Source organism: Micromesistius poutassou, assembly GCF_964030765.1.
Source record: "Micromesistius poutassou genome assembly, chromosome: 7".
Lineage (NCBI taxonomy): Eukaryota > Metazoa > Chordata > Actinopteri > Gadiformes > Gadidae > Micromesistius > Micromesistius poutassou.
Window position 1 is genome coordinate 19,280,130 of NC_140277.1, and position 24,332 is coordinate 19,304,461.

At 42.2% G+C, this 24,332-nt stretch overlaps 2 protein-coding genes across 2 annotated transcripts; both read right to left on the reverse strand.

Moving 5' to 3' along the window:
• Nucleotides 1–8,730: 8,730 nt before the first annotated feature.
• LOC311350634 (zinc finger protein 862-like) lies at nt 8,731–9,389 on the reverse strand (the record flags this gene model as incomplete). The annotated part of the gene is made up of 3 exons (XM_084470698.1): nt 8,731–8,796; nt 8,850–9,189; nt 9,280–9,389. 3 exons carry the CDS (start codon nt 9,387–9,389, stop codon nt 8,731–8,733), a joined length of 516 nt encoding a protein of 171 aa, XP_084326824.1.
• An 11,749-nt stretch (nt 9,390–21,138) lies between these two features.
• LOC311350398 (uncharacterized protein) lies at nt 21,139–22,948 on the reverse strand (the record flags this gene model as incomplete). The annotated part of the gene is given in 3 exon segments (XM_084470408.1): nt 21,139–21,190; nt 21,192–21,649; nt 21,899–22,948. Coding segments are annotated over 3 exon segments (1,560 nt in total).
• Nucleotides 22,949–24,332: the final 1,384 nt, after the last annotated feature.

Sequence of the window (24,332 nt, forward strand, 5' to 3'; positions counted from 1 at the left end):
TCTTCTTCTTTTTACAAGGAGGATGGCCATCTGACATGAAAAACAATTACAGTATATTAGGCCATTGACTTGGTTTTGCCATGATGACACTTGAAATCACTTACAATACCATTAGGTATCACTTTAAATGTAATTGATGCATGACATGTAGTCATAGGATATAGGAGAAGAATGCACCTCTTGGTTCTTCTCGGACCTGGACTGGGCTGTTATCTGCATCTCCATGAGCAGGGTCTTCTTGCATAGGATTAGGGTGGCTCTCCTTGTCTGTCTCTTCTGATTTCTAGTGAGAATATTACAAAATAAGAGGTATGATTAGTAACCAACACCAACCAGGTAGATGTTTGTAACTGAAACTCAAAATTTTAATTAACTAGTTGGCTAGTTCAATGCAGCAGCCTATTCTCAATGCAATGCACTGGCTGACACCAGTCAATGATATAGCAATATACAGCAATATAATGATGAGAGAGATAAAGAGATACCACATGAAGACCCTCTCAGTATCATGGTCACTCAGGAAGGGCAGGCTTTTGAAGCGTGGATCCAAAGCGGATGAAATGTACAACAGGTCCTCAACTTGTGTGTATCGTTTTTCAAAATCATCCAGGAACACCTTCTTCATTTCCCTAATGAGTCCTGTGTCCTCAGTAGTTGCCTGAAAGTGCTTCTTAAGTTTTGCTCTGAGGGGGGCAATCATGGAAATCATGGGCTGCTTATCCTCGCACATGACTGTTGTTATAACTTTAACAGGTGCCATCACTTTGACCATGTCCTCAGCATTGCACAGGTCATTTCCATTAAGAGCGCTCACATCTTCTCCTTTCCTGAGCTCCCTTGACATGAGTGTGGCAAATATGGCCGGTTGTTGCTCTAAAAAACGCTCGAGCATGTCGTGCGAACTGTTCCACCGGGTGGGAACATCATTAATGAGCGTGTGGAGGGGCAATGCCATTTGCTGTTGTTTCTGTCTAAGGAGCTTAGCCCCCGTTATGTTCCGATGGAAAAATCCGACCACCTTCTTCACTTTTCCAAGCACCCTTGCAGCACTGCTCACACGAAAGGCCTTCTGAGTAGTGGTGGATTTCATGATTCGTTTGAATTAATCAGTTTGCGTCGGTAAGTTCGCCAAGAAGAGTCGTTCATTCGTTTGTTCGCATTTCCGGTAGCGGTGAATCATGATTCTCAGTCATTGAGTCGGTCAGATTCGGCTCCTCCCTCGTTCTCGTTCAAACGATTCGCGAATGCACGTTCTCAGCTGAGTCGGTCAGACTCTCCTCCCTCATTCTCATTCTCAAAGGAATCACGATCGTGCAATGGTGCAAACGGTCATCAATCAACACAACATTAACTAAGGTTCCTTTTAGCTGAGGAGCGCTTCATGTTCGGAATCGGGATGTTGTTGCCCGGCTGACTCTCGTGACTTCTCAGTCCTCGAGTCTTCACCGCTAAACACAGTCAGTGAACAAACGGCGACTCGCGAGTCAGCGCGACTCAGCGACTAGTGGGTGGAGCTGGGAGTCGAGTCTCGGAGAACGAACGAGACGAACGACGACGAACGAGAGCGGCGAATCAGTTCGGTTCGTTCGTTTTAAAGAGTCGTTCGTTCGAACTGATTCGTTCGCGAACGAGCCACCACTACTTCTGGGCAGCCAGATTCAACGTATGCCCGAAGCACATCAGATGAGGGCTCATCTCGGCCTCCACACCAGCCACAGAGCTGCCAACTCTCACGGTTTCACCGTGTGACACACGCTTTTGCCTGTTTACACACGCACACACGCCACACATCCAAATTCTCACGGCAAAAAAAAAAAAGCCGAGACGCGTTCGTTCCTTTCCAAACTCCCCGACGGTAGAGTGAGACAGCGGGAGAAACCTCGAGACCCCCCCCCCCACCCCTGTCAACAACTCCGCCAGCCTGTAATCCCGTACAGAACCCCCCCCCCCCCCCCCCGGTCAACAATCCCGATTGCCCGCAATCCAACACTCCCCCCCACCCCCCTTGTAATGCATAAGGTATGCATTACAAGATTCTACAGAATCTCACTCCGGCCAAAACCCAAGTTGGCAGCCCTGCAACCACAATCATGTTTCTGGCATTATGGGTCACCAGTGCTGGGTCTTTATCATGAATATTCCACTCGAGACAGGCCTCCTTAAGTAAAGCGCCTATATTTTTCCCAGAGTGTGACTCATTTAAAACTATCGTCTGCAGTACATGGCTCTCTAACTAACATAATGCACAGTGATAGTCACGTATGAATCAGTGGCACAAGATGTCCAGGCATCTGTTGTAATTGCAACACGTTCGGCTCTAATAAGTTTCACTGACAGCTCAACGTTAGTTTGTGTGTACAGCTCGGGAATGCATTTTTCACTGAAATGCTGTCTGCATGGGATTTTGTACCTGGGCTCCAATTCGTTTAGCAGGTCGCGGAATCCCTCGTTCTCGACGACACTGTAGGGTCTGAGGTCCAATGCGATGCAACGAGCTACACGTGTTGATATTCGCCTAGCCCTTGCAGAATTGGAGCTCAATTGTGGCTGACTAATAAACTGGCTGATGTCCTTGTTCTCTTGTGCTGCTGCTGTTTGTGCTGCTTGGTGCAGCGCTAGCATCATCAATGCTAGCTTCAGCTGCATGATGTCTGGAAATGTGTGTTTGAAGGTTTGTGGTACCGCCACTAAACTTGATGGCTGCCCTACACAATTTGCATATTGCAATAGTTTTATCGAGTTTGCCTTCTTTTTTGTAAAAGCCAAACGACTTCCAAACTTTGGATTTAAGTTTGGCCGGCGCGCTGAAAATAGGTTTGGAGTTGTCATACATTTTATCTGAAGAGGCATTTCAGGCGGGCACGTCTTAAATAGTTGTCGCATCATAGGCTATCTCTGACCAATGAGAGGCTGTCATTGTTCTCAAATCAAAATTGTGATGCACCAGGCCACGGCATTGAGCGTTTCGGAACAACGAGAGACTATCAAGTCAGAAACATTTGTGATACGAACCGATTCCTTACTTTAAAATCCGAACAATGACCGGCTCATGTCAAGTTTATATCGATACAAGGCTTCACGAATCGATGTAGTCGTATCTTACAGGTTAAAAACAAATACAGATACGTATCGGATAATCTTTACACCCCTAATATATATATCTTACTACTATAATAGCAGGCCTGCCGGAAAAGTTGTTCCTCCCCATTTGGTCCAGTGGGCATGTGCCAAGCAGCCTGCAGCTCACACACACATACAGCACATACACGCGCACACACACTGCACGCAAGCATGCAGACACACCGCATACACATGCGTGCACACGCATGCGCAAGCGGACGCAGAAGTTGCAAAACATTTGTGCATTCGTAACCCAAATGTGAACTAATGCATCAGAAGTTGCACATCTGTGAAATATTTCCTCACAAATAAAATTATATAGATCGCTATTTTCATTGAGCATTTTAATGAGCGAGCACAAGTCCATCAATACAACTGCTCGAATCTGCTGCTACGAGTCTCAGCTGTTGTTTTTCCTGCGGGTACTTTTGCAACACGTCAGTTTGGAGAGTTCTGTATCACGCCGCGCCTAACTTTAACTGTTCATTTATTTATAAAAGCAATAGCATAGTTCACTGAAGCCTAAAAATATGTTGATTGATGGAGAGGGTGGAAATGTTGTAAAGCATTAGGCACATGGTGAGTGAACTCGATAGTAGGCTAAATTGCCGGCGAAGGGTTCGAATGATTATCTTTTCATCTTTAAGGGGTATCTCATAAAAAAGTTGGTGCACCGCGCACATAGCCTTACCATGCTCAAAAGTGCCGGTATTCATAACCTCTTCTTTAAGTTCTACCTTAACATTTTGCGTGTTTCCCAAAACGTTCTTTGCTACGAATCTCTTTTGTACGTCGTTCGTTGGTAAGGTTGGTCTGAAGTGCTCGTAGAACCTTCTTAGCTCTACCGTAGTGATGTTTCAGCTCCTGCAGTCTCCGCCACTGTACAGTAACCTTTAGAAATCCCTGTTGCGTATGTTCATTCCAAGTTTGCATCCGTAGCCAATTGAGGCCAAATGAAACGGCATGTTTGAATTAAGGATATTGTCTCGGCTGTTCTTTATTTTGGGCCGTGGGTACAGCAGGCAAGGTCAGCTCGACTCGCTTCCAATAATTTCAAAAACTCGCAACTTCAAAAAATTATTTTATTTATTTTACAATTCAAAAATGAACAAAACTGTCTTCTAAATTAAGGAAATGATACTGGGGAATGAATAAACCATTATAAGCAACGAGTGAACTTAATAAGTGATTGAAATACTTTTTGCAACCACCACCTCTTTCCCTTGACATTTAGTTTTCACCTTAAATATGCGACAGATGTAATGAAGGCAACCTGGTCTCACAGGAATCTGTGAAATGAGTCGGTCTACGTTCCGTTTACAAAAAATAATGCCCATAAAAGGTTTGAATATTAAGGGATGCCTAATATTTGTTCGAATATTATAATTTTTTTTAATCAAATTCATCAAATTTCGAATAACGAAGTTCAGAGTCAAAGCCCTAGTCCATACACAGGTAAACAGTGACGGCGTTTGTTATCTCATTCCACCGCTGGCTTTTTTTGTCGTACGATTTGGAAAATGCCTGCGGAAGCGATGTCTGAGATGCAGAGTCTCGTACGATGTGGAATGAGAGCTTGTGAAGGGACGCAGGCGTGCTTGCTGCGTGCTTGCTGCGTGGCTGCGTGCTTGCGCAATAGCAGACTGCCTGAGAAGGCAGTATCGCTGTCAAATCTGTCCCTGGGAAAAGTAACGTTGCCTAACGTTAGTAGTTACCTAACGCATTACACACAACACTGTCTACCGGTCACACCGGTGTCACGGTATCGTCAAAATCCATACCGTAGCACAAATTCACACCGGTGTACTTTCTATACCGTTTATACCTTACACCCCTACATAGGACCCTTTAAAAAAAAAAGGGTCCTATGTTCACATACAAAGCGGGGAACATAGGACCCGGGGTACATAGGGATGACCCCCATCAAACTGGGCCAGAGTCAACCTTGAATACCGCTGGAAGCGGTCGTCGTCCAGACGGAGCTCCTGGAGAAGACGGTGAAATTCACCGAGCTCTGTACGGCTCCGATTAATATGATGAACCCATCCGACGTCTCTCCCTCTTCCACAACAGGTACAGACACGCAATGGTGGTTATCTCGGCCATGGTTGATGAGACTGAATTGGCATGAAGCACGGTTGGCGCGACAAAACTTTGGTGACAGCGAGACCAGGCGAAAAATGTGTCTTTTGGTGTGAACACACAGTTATACGTATAAAATAATTATGCTTGTGTAGGGACCTACAAAAATAGTTAAATGAATACCAATTGATTTATTTCATATGCGGATAAATACAGCTTAATGAATAAATAGTGTGTTTTATTTCACTTGTGGATAATTTCAATAAACTGCATGGCCCATACTCCTTTGTTTTGTGGTGGCTTGTAAGATATTTTCAATGTGTTTAAGCGAAGTAACATAAACCAATAAGACGTATGTACTGCTGCACTCTTAGCCAATGAGAGACCTTGTTAAAAAACAAATCGAGCACGAGGTTGAAAAAGGGGATGCTTTCAACGAGTGAAGAAGGAGTGAGCGAGCTCAGCGAAGAGACAGAGATTTGAAGACGGAGTAGGCCTACTTTATTATCTTATTGAGTGTTGGCACGGGTATCCTCTGGCAGAGAAACGTGACCACGTCGTGTGCCACTGGAAGATAGTGACTTGTTTGGCGTGCTTCACCTGGAGAGGAACAGAGAAGCTGCTGCTGCCTCGTGCGGAGGGCCTCTGGTGTCCACCGGACCTGCGGCGCCACACTGGAGTCTCCATCTCATCTCACCTGCAGCGTCCGGTCGTTAACTCAGCTCGTTGACTCTGCCGCGCTGCTCGTTCAGTCCCGTGGATACGTGAGTAATAACGGAGGTGTTTTTCTATCACACACGGAGGGTGTTGTTGCCCAATAAAGCAACTAAGGATTGGTTTTTTTCATATGTACACCAACTTATGGGCCCCCAACGGTTAGAAACCCAAGCGCTTGGTAACATATAGGCTACATTTGAAAAGGTTGAACCAGTTCACCACAAACCAATCATTTCATGGACTGTTATTTGTGTTATATTTTATTGTGTTTCAAAATACAATTCTTGGTGTGGACTGTTTAGGAATATTGGTTAGACTAAGAAAGCAAAGTTATAACTTAGTATTAGTTAATATATTATTATTATTATTATTATTATTATTATTATTATTATTATATATTATATATTATATATTAGTTAAAGATATCTTTCCAGTGAAAGGTAAAACGGGATTTTCTTTAAAGGTTTTCTAGTACACGGGTACTGACTTAATTATAGCACAAATAAATGTACATTTGTTATACCTTTATTTGGTTGTCCTGAGGGGTGTTCCATCAACCAAGCTAATCGCAAAGCCAGGCTTATTTCGCTTAGCCGGGCTTCTTTCAGCTAGAGTTGCGTTACATTAACGTGACTTAAGGGAACCTCCGCTAAGTAACCATGGCAACTTATCTATAAAGGTATTATTGTAGCAAAAGTCTTGAGCATGCGTACAAGTTGAAGTCGTAAATATTTATGTTGCATGTGTACACTAAAGTCACAAATGTGTAACAGTAAATTTGAAGTCGTAAATATTTATGTTGCATGTGTACACTAATGTCACATGTGTAACAGTAAATTTGAAGTCGTAAATATTTTTTCTACCATTGTAAACACAAAATAGGGGCTACGAGTTCACAAGTCCTTTGTTACAGGTGCACAAATCCTATCCTGTGCATCACAACTTCAAAGAGTCATGCACTTACAGGGCTCCAGACTAACTTTTTTCACTAGGAGCACTGTGGCCACTAACTGAAAATTTTAGGGGCACAACCAGAAATTTTAGGGGCACACACCGTAAATCAACATGCTAACCAAATATTCACATTTCTACAAATTTCCACTGTATTACTAATAAATATTTTGATAATAGATGCAGAAATTACACTGTGCTGTTTCAAATTCAGTGTCACATTTTATTTTGAAGATGCAACATAGTGATATACAGTACAATATATATATATATATAAACATACATTCAGAATAAAAAAAAGTGCTTAGTAACATTTCTAACAAATGTATGTAAACATTAGGGGCACTGGCCAATAACATTCCACTAGAACAAGTAGGCCTAAACAACGTGTGCCTTTACTTAGAGCAGATCCTCCTGTGTTCCACTAGGAGGCTCAGAAGGCCAGCCCTTGTAATTTGGCCTCCTAGACCTTTTACCTGAACTGAACCATGTTTGTACAGCTTCCTTGGCATCAAACTCTTGTAAACTAGGTCCCTCCATGCTAATTCGAATCAAGTCCTCCACAGTGTCTACATGTAGGGACCCCCTGACATCAGATTTAATCCTCTTCTGAGCAGAAAATCCCCTTTCACATACAGCAGAGGAGACCGGGAGGACCAGCATGATGTGCACAAGATGTAGGATGTTCTACAAAGAATGGATCATTAGCATAGGTTTTATTTTATCAAAAAATAATAATTGCTAACTAAATTAACAAGGATATGATAATAATGGGTTACCTTGTAATCAGAGCAGAATGGCAACTTTGTTACCATCATCTCCCATAAGGCATGGTAAGACTTGTCCATGTAGTTCCTGAAGATGAATGTCTTCATGGATTGATACTCCTCTCTAGCCAGATTGGAATCACAGCCATTTCTGAAAAGAGGGAAAGGAAAAACTTACCAAACAATCTAGGTTAAGGATCAAAGTAGATGTTTGAAATGTTGCTTTGTGTTATACTTTTTATATCTTTATGATAATTTAAAAATAGTCACTAACCTTGTTAAGACAGAGGAGAAGTGGTCTAGCAGGAAGTCCAGCTCCTCTGCACCATAGTCGGTCAGCTGATCTCGTTGCTCTGGCCAGGAATCATGACTGAATATCTTGAATGACTTCACTGCCTTTGCTGTTGCTGATGTAGACTCTTCATCTATCAATGAATAGAAAGACAGAGTTGAGAGAAAGAGAAAGATGAATGTGTCATAATGATAGCTTATCTTCACAGATTTTTTTAAAAATCTATAATTCTGTGCTTTCACTTACGAAGCAGACTGCTGAATCTTTGCTTCAAATGAAGCACGGTGCAGTCTATGGTTGCTCTCACTGCTTGTTGCAGCTTAGGTGTGCTTGCCATGGAGAGTCCTTCCTTTCCCAGCCCAGCAGCTTCACCTTTGATGGTGATCCCCTGAGTTCACACAATGTTCAACATTTAGACAAGAAAAATGTAAATAAACTCCAAAGCTAAAATTGACGACAAAAAGAGAAAACTGCTCACCTGATACTTGTACAAAGGGTGAGGCTCACCCTCTTGTTTTCTTCTCTGGGCCTGAAGGTCTACCAGTAATTCTGCCAGCCTACCACCCGGCTTGCATCTGACTGACATGGCCTCAATAGTTGCAATGAGATTCTCAATCCCATTCACAGCCTGTAAAACATTTTCCTTGTGAAAAACATAAAGGGGAAAAGCTACATATAACTTCATTACAATTATTTGTAGCCTACTCTGTTTTAATAAGGTTCAACTATATTCTTCTTAACATGTCAACATTACCTGAGGCAAAATAACATCATTTCTTTGGAGAAGAAGGCTGAATTTGCTTATGACCAGTCAGCCAAGAAGTGACAGAAACCCACAAAGCTTCCATCTTCCATCATCTTCTTGACCTGCAAGACATAACCAATTAGTAACCACTAACCACCAATATTATTTGCCAGACCTTCCTTGATCTCCCAGCAATATCAGCATTGGTAGATGATGCAGTCAAATGTTCCATGTGGTAAAACACTGCTGTGAACTGGCCAGGGTTCTGCAGATGTCCATCCTTTCCACCAGGTTTCAGCAAGGTTTGCAGGGCCCGGTTCACATGTGGAAGCCAGCGTGTCCCACTGACACTACCTGGTACATTGACACGCACACCCAACTCCTCTCCAAGTGCTCGTAGTTCTCTCGTAGACTTGCAGCTGAAGTGGTATGTCTTCCAAACCATGTTGAGGAGACTGTAGACATGATCCACCATGGAAATTTTCCTTTGCACAGATAGCATTGCCAGCTCCAGTCTACAATTACAATTAATTCAACTTAAATTTAAACATGCATTGTTTAGGCTACAACCCTATCTTTATTCTGAAGGTTCACATGTAACCTACCTATGTGGCATGCAATGAAATGGGACAATAAAAGCCCCTGCCTCAGCTTGGAGGAGGGCTATTACCCCTCCTTTATGCCCGAGATTGACAGCTGCACCATCAGCTCCCATGGCGACTGTCTTATGTAACCACCCTGTTTCTGTCCCTAGTTGCTTGAAAGCCTCTTTGGTGGCATCATATACACCTTAAAATTAAAAATGGCTTAGAAAAAAAAGGGTTAGTTAATAAAATAAACAGTTCTCATCTATCCCAACGGTTTCCACGTGTGTCACGTGCGCATGCGTTCGACGAGCAAGGAAGCGACAGTTTCACGGGAGTGCGCCCGCTTGTCGTGCCGCTTGACAGGACGCTGCACCTCCTCTCTGCCCGCTCGCCTCTCCATTGAGAATGCATTAGCAGGCGCGACAAACGCATCCCGTGTGAAAAGCCCTTTATGGCACCTGAAGTGATTATTTATACTACAAACATATTCACAGTAAAGACAGCTAAATAAGTTAGTGATCTAAACATAATTTGAATTAAAACATACCTTGAGCATGTGCGTGTTTCACTTCGATGTGGCCAATCAAAATATTCCTTGGTTTCCCTTCGTTTAGGATCCTTGCGTAAATTATTTCGCATTCCTTTGTCGAAACGTCTGTGTCTCCATCGATCATAATTGATATATACGGAGCATCCTTGATCTTCTTGCAAGTCTTCCCCTTCAGAGTATCCGCAATTACTCCAACGAATTGTGCGCATGCTGTATCGTTATTGTATGTGTCGTTCAATTTTAAGCCATTCTTCCTTTGAAGGTCGAGCTGGCTTTTGAATTTAGTGAAGGGTAGTTCCTCCTTAGCAACGAAGTATGCAGTGTTAAATTTCAGCATCATTTCTGCCTCATCTGCGCTATGATTTACAGCCTCTTGTCTCCTAAAAGCAACCGGCAGTGGCGTTGCTTTTTCATTTGTTAACATGTCTCGGCATACTTTATGCTTGAGGCTAAGATTGTGTTTAACTAGGGTATCTTGTTTAAACTGCGAAGTGCCGGCACTGTCGGCAAACTTGGTGTTCCCCGCAGTTTTGGGGTAGCGACTGCAACATTCGCAGTTCATGGAGTTATTCTCCTTACTGTACTTTAACCAGCTGAATTCTCGCAGCCAGTCTTCCCGAAAATGATGGGTTCGGGCTTTTTTCGCCACACAATGCTCTGCATCATCATCCCCCGACTCTGTAGACTGTGGCACTGGCACACTAGCCGCAAGTGCCGCAAGTGAGGTGCCGCAGGTCGGAAGAATGAATCAATCGTTCGCTTGGTCATTGCTCGAACGGCAGGTTGAGCTCTTTCTCCTTCTCACAGACCCGCGCCGGTTTCCCGCGCTCAATGCTCTCTATGACCCTCCCCCTCCACACATGAGCCACTTACAGTGGCCATTCCCTATCCTTCTCACACTCATTGGCCTGCTACAGATTCCGGATTCATTGACGTGCCCCTTCCACGTTTAACGTGTAAAAATAAAAAAGGGCAAATTTACTGGTCGCACATGCGCGACCAGATGTAAAATTCAGTCACACATTCTCAAATTTTGGTCGCAAAATGCGACCATTTGGTCGCAGTCTGGAGCCCTGACTTGACACTTTTGCTACAATCATTGCAGCGCAGTTGGTGCAAATGTGTGTGTGTGTGTGTGTATGTGTGTCTGTGTGCACCTGGTCACTTTGCAGCTGTGAATGCGTGTGTGTGTGTGTGTGTGTGTGTGTTTCCTGCAGCCAGGTCATTTCATAACAGAACATTTAAACATATGTAACAACATATATTTAAAAAAAAATATATATACAGAACTCAGTGCTTCTGCTTCGTTGTGTGAGTGAATGAGTGAGTGTGTGTACCTGGGTCACTTTGCAGCTGTGAATGTGTGTGTTTCTGCAGCCAGGTAATTTCACAGCTGGTTTCTGAACAACAATACATTTAAACCTGTGTGCTCCAAAAAAAAATTACAAAGTCATTCCAGTAGCTTGATTTTGAGGCTGTGGACTTTCTTGGGCAGCTTTGCCCCATCAAGCTCCAGAAAAAGTTTCTGGAATACCTCAAATGTGTTTCACAGAGTCTTGGGATACTCCAGGTTGAGGGCATAAATCAACCCCATCAAAAGCACACAAGCCCGGCTGCGGTTCCCACACCTGGTCAGGACTTCGTTGCCCTCGATCACAATGGACACTTGATCCTCCTCACTCGTGGGCTCATGGTGTGGTCCATGTGTCCCTCACATTGGTCCTCCATGTTAAAAGTAAATAAATAAAAAGCATTTGCATTTTTTGTGTATTAACAATACGCTATTCCAATACATGCGTGCATTAAGTTCTTGGTCAAATGTAGTACATTGTTATTTTAAACATTGGCATTGGCCAAAATTTCAGTAGACAAATAAGATGAACAACAGTTTGAAGACACTAACAGCTGGGCTGAAGGTCACCACCTCTACTTTTCGACTTGAAAAGGTTTTGGACATTTTTTCTGAGATCATCTTTTCGTTAATTGACCTCTGCTTTCTTTGGCTTTTTCACATTTATGGATGGGGCTGCGTCGGCCCGCAGCTTTATCCTTAATGTGTTTACTTCTATTTCAGGATAGGCATATTTTCGTGACTTCAGCTTGGCACGGTAATTGTGCATCTTGTTCTTGATGCGCATCTGCCAGCCATACATCCCTGCAAAGGACCCTGGCTCCTTAAGGCATGGAAACTTCTGAACAAGGGCTTCAGCCACTGATGACACTTGCAGACTTGAAGGGTAGGCTGTGTAAGAGGATATGACTTTGGAAAGGTCATGCATTATTGCCGATTTAACGCTTGCATCTCGGAAGTATGTTCCAGAGGCATGATATATTTAGTTTGCCTCTGCGAGGATCATTTCAATGTCGTGGGAAAACTGTGGAATTTGAAATGGCACTAGCCATGGAGTACAGCGGCATGATTCAGGGAGAATAATGGTGTCTTGTGAGCCGGACGATGCACAGTCCACTTGAGGGGATGCTTCATCATCTGAAGGGCAGGTGTCCACTTCACTCAGTGTAGAGGACAGTCCTGATTCATCAAGGGTAATCATAGGCTCTTTTCCTATTATTTTCACAGTGGCCTTGTCATGCAGTTCGGCAGTTGAGGTAAGACTGAAAAATTGGTTCCCAAAATCAATGTCTTTGTATAATAATTCCCCGTGTACATTGAGTGTTCTAATGACTATTGAAACAAGTTCTTCCACTGTACTGGGAATTCCTGATGGAAGCATCAACTTTCGTGTATCGTATTCTTCTAAGATGACTTGTAACTGCACTGCCATTGTCAATTGGAGTACGTTGTCCTCAGCTACAGAGGGAAAGAAGAAATTTAGAGAGTTTGTTAAAACTTGATGAGTTCACTTGCATAGGTCAACTTGGAATTTCTTCCACAGAAGAATTCAACAAAGGTTCTGAATACATTTGCATAAATAACAAGCCTCTTTGCTGGTCATGTTTTATTGACGAGAAAGGAGAGGAAAGGAGGGAAAGAGGGTAGGAGATGGAAGTAGATGGAGAGAATAGGAGATGAGAAGAGGATGGAAAGAGAATAGGAGGTGAGAGGAGAAGGATGAGAGGAAATGAGGACAGGAAGAGAATAGGAAATGAGAAGACAATAGGAAAGGAGAGGAGGAGAGAAGGGAAGGAGAAGAGCCACTAAGGGCCATCCACATAAAGACCTCCAACTATAAAATATGTTATCAAGTGACAAGTAACTCAAGTGAATGGAAGTCCTCACCACAGCTATAAAGCTACAGTCTAGACTACTCCATGCACCTGAGTTAGCTATTTTTTATAGTTATACTTGGTGTGGGCAGTCCTGCCCATGCAGTGCTTGACACATGATTGATATGGCATTATAACAGAATAATTCAACTGAAGTGTACCTATTCTGATGTGCAAATTAAGTGTTTAAGGGACACCATTCGACCATGTGCTGTATTATATGCAGCCAAGGGGTATGCATCTTTCATCTCCGAAAGTTTGAAGCTCCTCAGGTGCTCATGGTACCACCCACTCAGTAACTTCAGAACAAAGACAGGGCTTTCATGCACAATGATTATTTGAAGTATTTCTCCAAAGTCAGGCAATCCTCCTGTTGATCCAAAGGGCAACAACATTCCAACACTATAGTCAGGCATGCAAACTGGTTTGGGGTGAAAAAGGTGAGACTGATGCGTGAGCCGAGGTAAACACAGACCCACTAGGGGGTTCCAGGGTTATACTCCGGGGAGTTTTCTTTTTGAAAAATAAGCTACTAAATGCTCATTTATTACTTTTTAAAAGTTTTACTTTTTCTAAATATTATTTTGATTTTAGTTGACTAAAATCAAACTGGTTAAAGTGTAAAACATTATTTAAACGTTTCTCTAGAATTTCCAAACTCATACGCCTAGGGGAAAGCAAAAACACCAATGATGATTCATAATGTTTGTCAATCAGATGCTTATTAGTAGGGATGCACCGAAATGAAAAATTCTTGGCTGAAACCGAAAACAGAAAATGAGGAAACCAAGGCCGAAAACCGAAACACCGAAATAAATTATTATGCCAATTATTAGTAGGCCTACCATTGCATTTATAGTGATGACTGTGTACTAACCTCACTAAAATCAAGGCATTGCAATTTAAAGAATAAATCAATTACAATTATTAAAAGTATAAAAATATTTAGTTACTTTGACCAGTAGAGAAGTTTTGGTAAAATCCTTAGTTTATAAACACCTTTCCTTGTGTCCATAAGAAATAGGACTTCTTGTTTAATCCGACAATGAGTATCAAAGGTTTATTTCACAGAAAAGGTCCGAGATCAAAGTCCATTGTCCAGCTGTAGACAGGCATTCTCGTTGCCCGCCGGAAGGGGGCGCTATTTTTTTATATTTTATTTAACCTTTATTTAACCAGGCAAGCACATTAAGAACAAAATTCTTATTTCCAAGTGCAGCCTGAAGGGGAAGGGGGAGGGGAGTGCTAAAAGTGAAACAAGGTTAATAAATTACACAGAACAATTCCATATAATACAGTACATACGATATAATCAATAAAATACAATACAATACAGAGCAATTAATCAATGGAGCATGACAAGAAGCCTGTTAGCAAGTGCAGGAGTCAACTGTAATTTGTAGTAAATTTTGTTTGAAAACGGAGAGAGAGGTGAAGACAGAAAGTTTAAGTGTGTTTTGTAAGGTGTTCCAGTCAAAGGCTGCAGCGAACTGGAAGGCACTGCGTCCGAAGACGGTGCGGACTTTGGGGATGGAGAGGTTGATGAATGCACTGGACCTTAGATTGCGGGCAGGGTGAGAGAGGTGCAGAAGAGAAGAGAGGTAGAAAGGTGTGATGCCAAGAATGGTTTTGTAGATGAGCAAAAACCAGTGAAGGAGCCGTCTGGTGTGAAGGGAAGTCCAGTCTACCAGGTTATAGAGGTCGCAGTGGTGAGTGGTGAATGGAGCCCCAGTGGCAAAACGGATTGCGGAGTGGTGGAGTGGGTCCAGTTTGCTGAGAGTGGAGTGAGGTGCAATTCTGTATATGGAGTCACCGTAATCGAAGATGGGCAGGATGGTCATTTTGACGAGTGTATGTTTGGCTGCACGGGTGAAGGAGGCCTTGTTCCGGTAAAGGAAGCTCAGACGAGCTTTGACTTTAGACCGAAGGTGTTTGATGTGGGTGGTGAAGGAGAGTGATGAATCCAACCAGAGGCCAAGGTATTTGTAACTGGAGACAAACTCTAGTTCAGAGCCGTCGGCACAGAGGATTTTTGGGACATGGGTGGGAGTGTGTTTCCGGATAAAGATGATGCATTTGGTTTTTTTGGTGTTGAGGAGAAGATGAAGGCTATGGAAATGCTGTTCAACAGAAGTGAGACTGTGTTGTAGAGTGGCCGCAGCAGAGTGGAGAGAAGGGCCCTCTGAGTACAGGATGGTGTCATCAGCGTAGAGATGGATCTTGGAGTTGCCGGCATTCCTGGTTATGTCATTAATGTAGATGGAGAATAGTGTTGGGCCTAGAATAGAACCCTGAGGCACCCCTTTGGAGATGGTGAGAGGGGCTGATTTGATGTTTTCAGATTTGACTTGCTGGACTCTGTTGTTTAAGTAGCTGGCGAACCAGTTGCAGGAGTGTGGTGATAGACCGATGCTGGAGAGCCTCTGTAGGAGGATGGGGTGGATGACGGAGTCAAAGGCCTTAGAGAGGTCAATGAAGGCAGCAATGCAGGTCTGCTTGGAGTCCAGGGAGGAAATAATATCATCCAGGACCTTCAGTGTAGCTGTTATGCACCCATGGCCTGGCCGGAACCCAGACTGTAAGTTGGACAGGATGTTGTTGGAGGTTAAAAACTGACTGAGTTGTTTATGAACCAGTTTCTCTAAGACCTTAGCCATGCTATATTCCACAGGCATACAAAAGGGCAGCAGACTTTTGTTGTTATCTGCATTGGACAGGTGGATGTACGTACATGCATACATATCATTCTCATGAATTCACACACATTTGCCTCCATATACACCTTTACATATACCACTCCTGTATCTTATCTAATCTACAATGATTTCTCTCAGTTTAAGAAATTGTCATGGTTGAGAGCTATTGTATCAAAATAAATTGACCATTTTCTCCATTTATTTGTGAATTTGTCCATACATAGGTTTAAGGAGAAAGTCAGCCTTTCCATGTAATACATTTCCTTTACAATTCCAATCCATTCCCCTTTTGTCGGGGGTTCTTTGGTTAGCCACCTTCTAGTTATGGCTTTTTTACTAGCTGCCAACATTATTTTAATCAAATACTTGTCGCTAGAATTAATTGTGGATGAGATATTCCCAAGATATATGGTGTGGAAGTCATGTTTGGTCTCAAAGCCCATAATAACGTTAATTTTTCCTACTATTTCCAACCAGTAGGGTCGGATAGTTGGGCAGTCCCAGAATATGTGGAAATGGTTTGCCTGGATATCTCCACACTCCCTCTAGCAATGCCCACACTCTGGCAAACCCCTCTGAAGTTGCTTTATTCTCGGAGTGATAAAGAATCTAATCATATTTTTCCACACAAATTCCCTCCACTGGCCTGAACTAGAAGTGCTCCGATTGGTTTCACAAATATTTAGCCAATCCTCTTCTGAAATAGTTGTATTAGACTCTTTCTCCCATTTTGATTTAATATAAAGTGTGGAAGTACCGTTCCACGCGACTGTAAACATGAATAAATTCTAGCGATAAGTTTTCTGTTGAGTTTAGATTTATATGCATCAATCAAGATGGTAATTAGGTCAGTGTTTTAATCTTCTGTTGTTTTTATATTACTGTTAAAGTGAGATCTAACTTGAAGATATCTAAAGAAGTCTTGCTTTTCTAGATGGTACCTATCACTAAGTTTTTGAAAGTCAACCAGTACACCGCTATCCGAAATGAGACAGTATGTTGTAATGCCTTTAAAGGACCAGTTTTTATATCTCCCATCCATGTTGGCAGGTTTAAAATCTTTATCGTGTGCAACCCATCTTAGCATTCTGATATGATTTTCCAAATTTAATTCACGACATTCACCAAACCAGATGTTTAAAGGTGTTTTTGTCCAGCAATTTAGATTTTCTTTAACAGATGAGTATAAGTTTCTGTCTCCAAGTAATGTCTGGAGGGGAATTTCCAATTGACTCAGATCTAAATTTTTCCATTTAGCACTGTAGCATGGGTTGCACCAATAAATTAAATATCTCAATTGAGCTGACTTGTAATAGTGCTCCATGTTCGGCAGAGATAGTCCACCCTTTTCTTTGGGTAATTGCAATGTATTATATCTAACTCTAGGTTTTAAGCCTTTCCAAATAAATACAGAAAACATTCTTCTCCACTCGATAAATTGTTTTGAAGGTACCTCTACAGGTATTGATTGAAAGAAAAAAAGTAATCGTAAGATGTTCATTTTGATTATGTCTATTCGATTGTGCAAGTCCAGTGGTAATTAGTGGTGCAACGGATCATCATTGATCCGTGATCCGTTCGGATCAATTATTTCGGTTCGGCACACACATGATCCGCGGATTGATTTATAGAAAAAAAAAATTGTGCGCATGTTCAGTCCACACACAGCGTGGTCATGGCGAGCGGAGGAACGGAGGAGCTTGAACACCCCGCGTCATTTAAATCCCCTGTTTGGGAGCATTTTGGCTTCCCTGTCAAAGTTAATGATGAAGGAAAGAGGTTTTGGATAAAACCGTGACGGTTACACATCTAGCATGACCACGCATTTGCAGCGACATCACCCCGGTGTTTCACTGACAGGAGTGAAACCGAAAGCGGCTCAACAACCGCTTATCACCGCGGCATTTAAACAGCCCCTTCCTACACAAGCCGACCGGGCTAAAGCGATCACAAACAATAATAACAATAAACAAAAAGACACAACTTATGTTTATTTGTCTTGTCTATTTTTTTTTTTGCTGATCCGAAAAATGATCCGATCCGTGACTCTGATCCGAGGAACGATCCGAACCGTGAGTTTTTTGATCCGTTGCACCCCTAGTGGTAATAAAGTCCATCTATTCAAATCTGCTTTTATTTCTTTGTTAAGTGGTAAATAGTTTATAGTGTATATATTGGATAAATCTTTTGGGATGTTGATCCCTAGATATTTTACTACATCGTTGTCCAAATTAAAGATAGATGGGTTAAGTAATTGTGCTGCGGGTGTATAATTGTATGATATTATTTGTGTTTTGTTTATATTCAATTTGTAACCTGAGTAATGACCAAACGTTTTCAAACAGGAAAATAATTTAGGCAAGCTCAATTCGGGATGGGAAAGAGTTATCAATACATCATCCGCGTAAAGGCAGGTGTCTCTATGAATAAAGCGAACAAGGCCGGGCTTAAGGGGCATCCTTGTCTACATCCTCTTCCAAGCTGAACAGGGTTCATTAGACTACCATTTTTATTCTGGCTGTAGGGGAATGGTATAGATTTTTAAAAAGTAGAATAATTGAGCTATTAAAACCAAATCTTTGCAGTGTTTAGTATAAATATTTCCAACCGACCGAGTCAAACACCTTTTCGGCATCCAGGCTAAAATCAATGGATTTATCTTTATTTTTACTCATTTGCTCCATTAGGTGTAAAGCCCTTCTTATGTTGTCTTGTGTCTGTCTATTCTTCAAGAAACCTGTTTGATCGTCATCTATTATATCTGGTAGGGATGTCACGATACCAGAAATTTAGTAGTCGATACCAATACCAGTGAAATTCCACGATTCTCGATACCCAATTCGATACCACGGTCAAAAACAAAACAATAAATCCCATGTACTTCAACATACACTAATTTATTAAAAACATTTAAACATTACAAAAAACAGTGGCACTGGCATGTAGCCTTCAAGTAATCAATAAAAATAAACCATTGCAAAAAAAGAACAGTGTAGCGTTCAAGTAATAAAAATAAATAAATAAATCCGTGCAGAAAGCAGGCAGTCATGCAGCTATGCGGCGCGCGTTTACACTTGCGTGCATGGCAGGATTTAAAACATAACTTTAACTTTCTAAAATGTTGTTTTTTAACTTTGCCTTTACTTTCTATCTATTTTACTTTTTACTTATCTATTATTTTATTTTATTGTATGACAATGTTTATATGTGAAGCACTTTGAGTCTGCCTTGTGTATGAAAAGTGCTATATAAATAAAGTTGCCTTGCCTTGCCTTGCCTAACTTCCAACCTAATATTAAGTAATATAATGCAGGTGCGCAAGGCAGCCACAGGAGACACCAACATTGTTTTCAACCGCTCGGTACCGCGCCATATTATTTACCAAGTTTTGAAAATAAAAAGTATTTGAAGCGAATAAGCAACGCTGTTTTTGATTTGTTTATTTGGTTTTGAACTAATAGTTTTGGATGCATGCATCGGCTTTGAGTTGGTTACTTTGAAATTGCATACGCTCGCAACACACGCGCACGCACGCACACATTCACCGCCGCACCCACTACAACCTGCCGATCTTCAATCAAAACAACATCAAGTAAGTGATGCCGAACGCAGTCGTACCATGCGTGTTTAGAAGTGCAACATTGAAACGGGTCCCGTCTGAAACAGTCGCGCAGCATAGCGTTCCAAACGCAAAGTACTTCCAGACACGACCCTTGTTATTCTTTTTATCGACGAGTCAAGGTGGAGCCGTCGCACTCGCTGCAGCTGCAGTTGCCGTCTTCCATGTTCCCGTGTAGGTGTATATGTTGCCCACGTGACGTCCGGAGGAATTGCATCCACGTTGCATGTCACGTTTTTAGAATTTTGGTATCGACTTGGTACCGAAGTATCGGTTCTCGTGACATCCCTAATATCTGGAATTATATTTTCTAATCTTTTGGCAATTATTGAGGCATATAGTTTATAGTCTATGTTTAGAATCGAAATGGGTCTGTACGAGCTACACTCAGATTTGTCCTTACCTATCTTTGGGATTACAGAAATGATTGCTTGTTTCCATGATATTGGTATTTCTCCCCTATTCAGCGTAAAATTAAAGCATTTCAATAATATCGGTGATAATATCTCTAAATGTTTTGTACCATTCCGCTGGATATCCGTCTCCACCAGACATTTTATTTGTTTTGAGTTTCGAAATGGCACTATCTAATTCTTGTTTTGTTATCTCACACGTCATTATTCTATTCTGTTCCGTGCCAATGGACGGCAGGTCCAATGAGTTCAAAAAGTTGAAGTTGACTTGGAGATTCTGCACTATCCGGTTGTGTGTACAGACCCTTATAGTAATTTTCAAAGCATTGTTGTATTTCTTTCAACTTATGACACATTCTGCCAGATTGTGTATCTTTAATTTTATGAATGGACCTTTCATCCTGCTGTTTTTTTATCCTCCAGGCTAATAATTTTTTGGCTCTTGGCCCATTGTCATAGTATCTTTGTTTAGTAAATTTAAGTTTCATCTCTTCTTGACTCTCATATATCCTATTTAAATTCTGTTTAGTCACTTTTATCTGATCTAATACTTGGGGGTCATTAAGTTCCATGTGTTTGATTTCTGAAGTTTTTTAGCTGTAGTAGTAAGCCATTCAGTTGTTTCTGCCTTTCTTTTTTTTTAGTAGAAGATAACATTATGAGTTTTCCCCTAATTACAGCTTTGGCAGCATCCCATATGTTACTTGGAGACAGTGTTGGGCAAGTTACTTTAAATTAGTAACTTAGTTACAGTTACTAGTTACTTCTTTCAAAAGTAACTCGGTTACTTTAAGTTACTAGTTACTCTCAAGGTAACTAGTTACTAGGGAAAGTAACTTTGCCAGTCCTCTCTGGCTTGCTTACATGTAAGTCCCACCCTACCACAAGCGCAATGCGCCACCTAGTGTGAATGCAAATGAATGAAATATTCCCATTGTTTCCAACCCTCTACAAATGCACAAATTATTTTGATGTGGCCTAGTGTTCGACAAAACTAAAATTTGATGATTGTACCCAGTATCACTACGATGAAGCAGTGGATCAACAAAACACAACATACAGTATATTTTGAAACTTTTGGCAGTGCAAACATAACATAACAACACAACTGTGCAACTGTAGGAATCAATAAAATAAATAAAATAAGGTACTTTCAGCCTCACAAACATAGATAATGTCTAACAAACACACACACAAACACACACTCTCACTCACACTCACTCTCACTCACACTCACTCTCTCTCACACTCTCTCACTCACACACTCTCACACTCTCACTCACTCACACACACAGAAATTTCACTTGGAAATATTAACCTGCTTGAACTTGTGGAGCACACATGGCATCATCACATCAGTGCTCATCAACATTCCTAACCCTCAAACCAATGATTGTACCTCAATAGGAGAAGCTTCTCAAACGTGATCTGATAGCCTGGTCCTCTTTGGAGAGAGAATCAGTTTTCCCAGGCTAAAGAGTCTTTCCACTGGGGCACTTGAGGGAGTGGCTGCATTAAGTTTAAGAGAGAGTTTCTTTATCATTGGAAATTGATTCAGACTGTCTATCCCTGTTGCTCCTAATTTGAGGTACTCGGCGACTTCAGCTTCAGCAGTGGCATTGGTGTCCTCCTCATTCTGTGCAAAGGAAAAGAACTCATCCTCTTTGCTAGAACCCGGGCGCTGTGTTGTCTTGGTGGCGCTGGTACCTGGTTGTTGCTGCTCTTGCTCGGGGAGAAGTTTTCGGCACTCTGCCAGCAGAGTAGCCTTTGCCAGGTCCTTCCGCTCCTGGTCATGTAACCAACGAAGCTTGAATTTTGGTAGTGTCACAGCAGCCATGACAGCATCTTCACTTCCAAAGACACATGCAAACCTTGTTTTGACTGCCTGTAATGATGACACATAACAAGAGTGCAAAAAACATTATTGCATGAGACAGTAGTCATTGTTTCAGAATGTATTTTAATTTGTGTAGGCCTAGCCTATATGTTGTATTTATTTTATTTATTGGGATAAAAGTATCTCAAACAGTTATAGCATACACACATAAGACTTAACAGCACAATATGAATAAAAATGCAATTGAGTTTTTAAATTTAATTAAAGATAAATACTAAAGAAAATAACATCTCTTACCTGGACAACTGCATCTGGTAGCCCAACAAGGATTTGCAGACCATTTTTCATTTCCAGGGTCTTGGTCATCAGTGATTCCAGTGTAGGTAGGAGTGTGCCATAAAAACAATTCTCTTCTCCCTGAAGAATGTCCAGCGCCACTGTAAGTGGTTGCATGACAGCACAGTACTCCTTGATACACTGTTCCCTTTCACTGAAACATTTCAACTGTAGTTTGGAGGAGAGGGTGTTCAGCTCCGGCACAGGTATCTTAGAAATTCGCTCCAGAGCATCATAGAACGAATTCCACCTGGTTGTGCAAGGTACTAGTAACTTCTTTGCAATAACGTCGTCCACAATCTCAGCGGCCACTGTGGAACGACTGGCCTTGTTCCACAGCCCTGCACCTTTTGTGGTGGCATTTCTGTAAATGGCTTTCGTTTCAGGTTTTGACAACAGCCGCTTATCCATATCAGTGCAAGAGATGAGGTTCAATGTGTGGGAAGCGCATCTCTGATGTGGAGGTAAGGAAATCACGTCCTCAACACAATCAGCACCGTTCTGCAGCACATCCCCAATGGAAACAAAAGTCGCCTCATCCTCCCCATCTTCACAGTCGTCAGACTCAGGTGGTGGCTGATACACTTGAAAGGCCTTAACGAAATTTGAACCGTTATCTGTTACAGTTGCTGTGATTTTGAAGGATAGGCCATGGGATGAGTTTATGTTATCAAGCTCACTTGCAATAGTCTCATACGTATGTCGGCCCTTAAATCTCCTGCAAGCCAGCGCTGCTTTCTCACGTCGCATGTTGTGTGGATTTATCCAGTGTGCGGTTACGCCAATAAAACTTTTGTTATGCGCAGTCCATATATCTGCTGTTGTGGAGACATGTTCTAATTCATCAAATGTCTTTTTGAGCTGGGACTCCATGTTAGCATATTCACTGTCAAGGTAGCGGGAAAACGTCTTTCTGCACGGTGCTGACCCAGCACCGTCTCTCCCTCGCACAGGTATTTTGCTAACCAGTTCTCTGAAAGCAAGGGACTCAACCGTTGAGATAGGTTGCATGTCTTTGACAACATACCTGGCAATCAATCTGTTTAGCTGTGTCTGGGTTATAGACTGTGCAACAGGCTTTGAAAGGTCAAGCTTTTGTTGTTTCGCTGGAGTGGCTTCTCCTTTGGCGCCGACGTTAGCAGCAGCATCACCTGTGTTGCCTTCAATTAGCTTGACAGATGCGTGTTGCTTCTGAAGATGTTTCATCAGATTAGAGTTACTAGTTTTGGATGTGGCAAGAGTTTTTGAACCTCCACATAGACGACAGGTTACAATAATATTTTTCTTGTCTTTTACCGTTATAAATTTAAAGTAGTGTGCAAATTTCCACATGAGGAATCCAACGCCTGGACCGTCACCGTCTGCCGCCATCGTTGTCTTCATTCATTTACTTGCGCGTCGCCACGTCACGTGACTCACGTCCGCTTCACGTCCACCACGGAAACTTTAGTCCTGACTCCTGGGTTATTAATATGCACGTTGTAATGAACCTACATTTATATTTTATTTCTACATTGTTTTGTTTTATTTTGACATGATTCTGTATCTATGTTTCATTTGTGGTCATAAGGTGATCTAATTTATTTTTGTCAATCATCAGTTCAACATGCATGTTTAGGGTTAGTGACTGGTGATTGGCCCATTCCTGATTACAACCGATATATAGCACGGAGAATTCCGGAAGGGAGGGGAGTTTTTTTGACAGCGTTCTCTCCGCGCCCGTAGATGCCTGATCGGCTGACTCTCTCCACGCCCGTAGATGCGTGATCGGCTGGATGCTGACCCTCTCCGCGCCCGTAGATGCCTGATCGGGTGAACGCTGACCCTCTCCGCGCCCGTAGATGCATGATCGGGTGAACGCTGACCCTCTCCGCGCCCATAGATGCATGATCGGGTGGATGCTGACTCTCTCCGCGCCCGTAGATGCCCGATCGGTTGGACACTGACTCTCTCCGCTCTCGCGGACGCCTTATTGGTTGGACGCTTGATCGTTGGATCGTTTGTACACACTTCACTTCACTTCACTCTCTCCGCCTTATTGGCTTATTGTTTGGACGCTCTCCGACGCTCCGTGGTCACGATAGACCTTAATATTTCGCCCTATAGGGCGAAACAAGAGCGAGTTCGTCTGTAGGTCTTGGCACGTTATACGTGCCTACCGAGTTTCATACATATTGGTGAAACGTGGCGCAGGGGCTGCTTTTTAAAGATCCTGTAGGGGGCACTACAAACATGACAACCACGATTTTTGGTATGTGAGCTACAGGCACCAGTCTACACGTGTCCTGTGAATTTCATATCCATAACTATTACGGTCTCTGCAGAGTGGAAGTTCATTAAAATTTGACGATTTTTAGCCTATGGCGGCCATGTTGTTTTGCCAATCGACTTCATT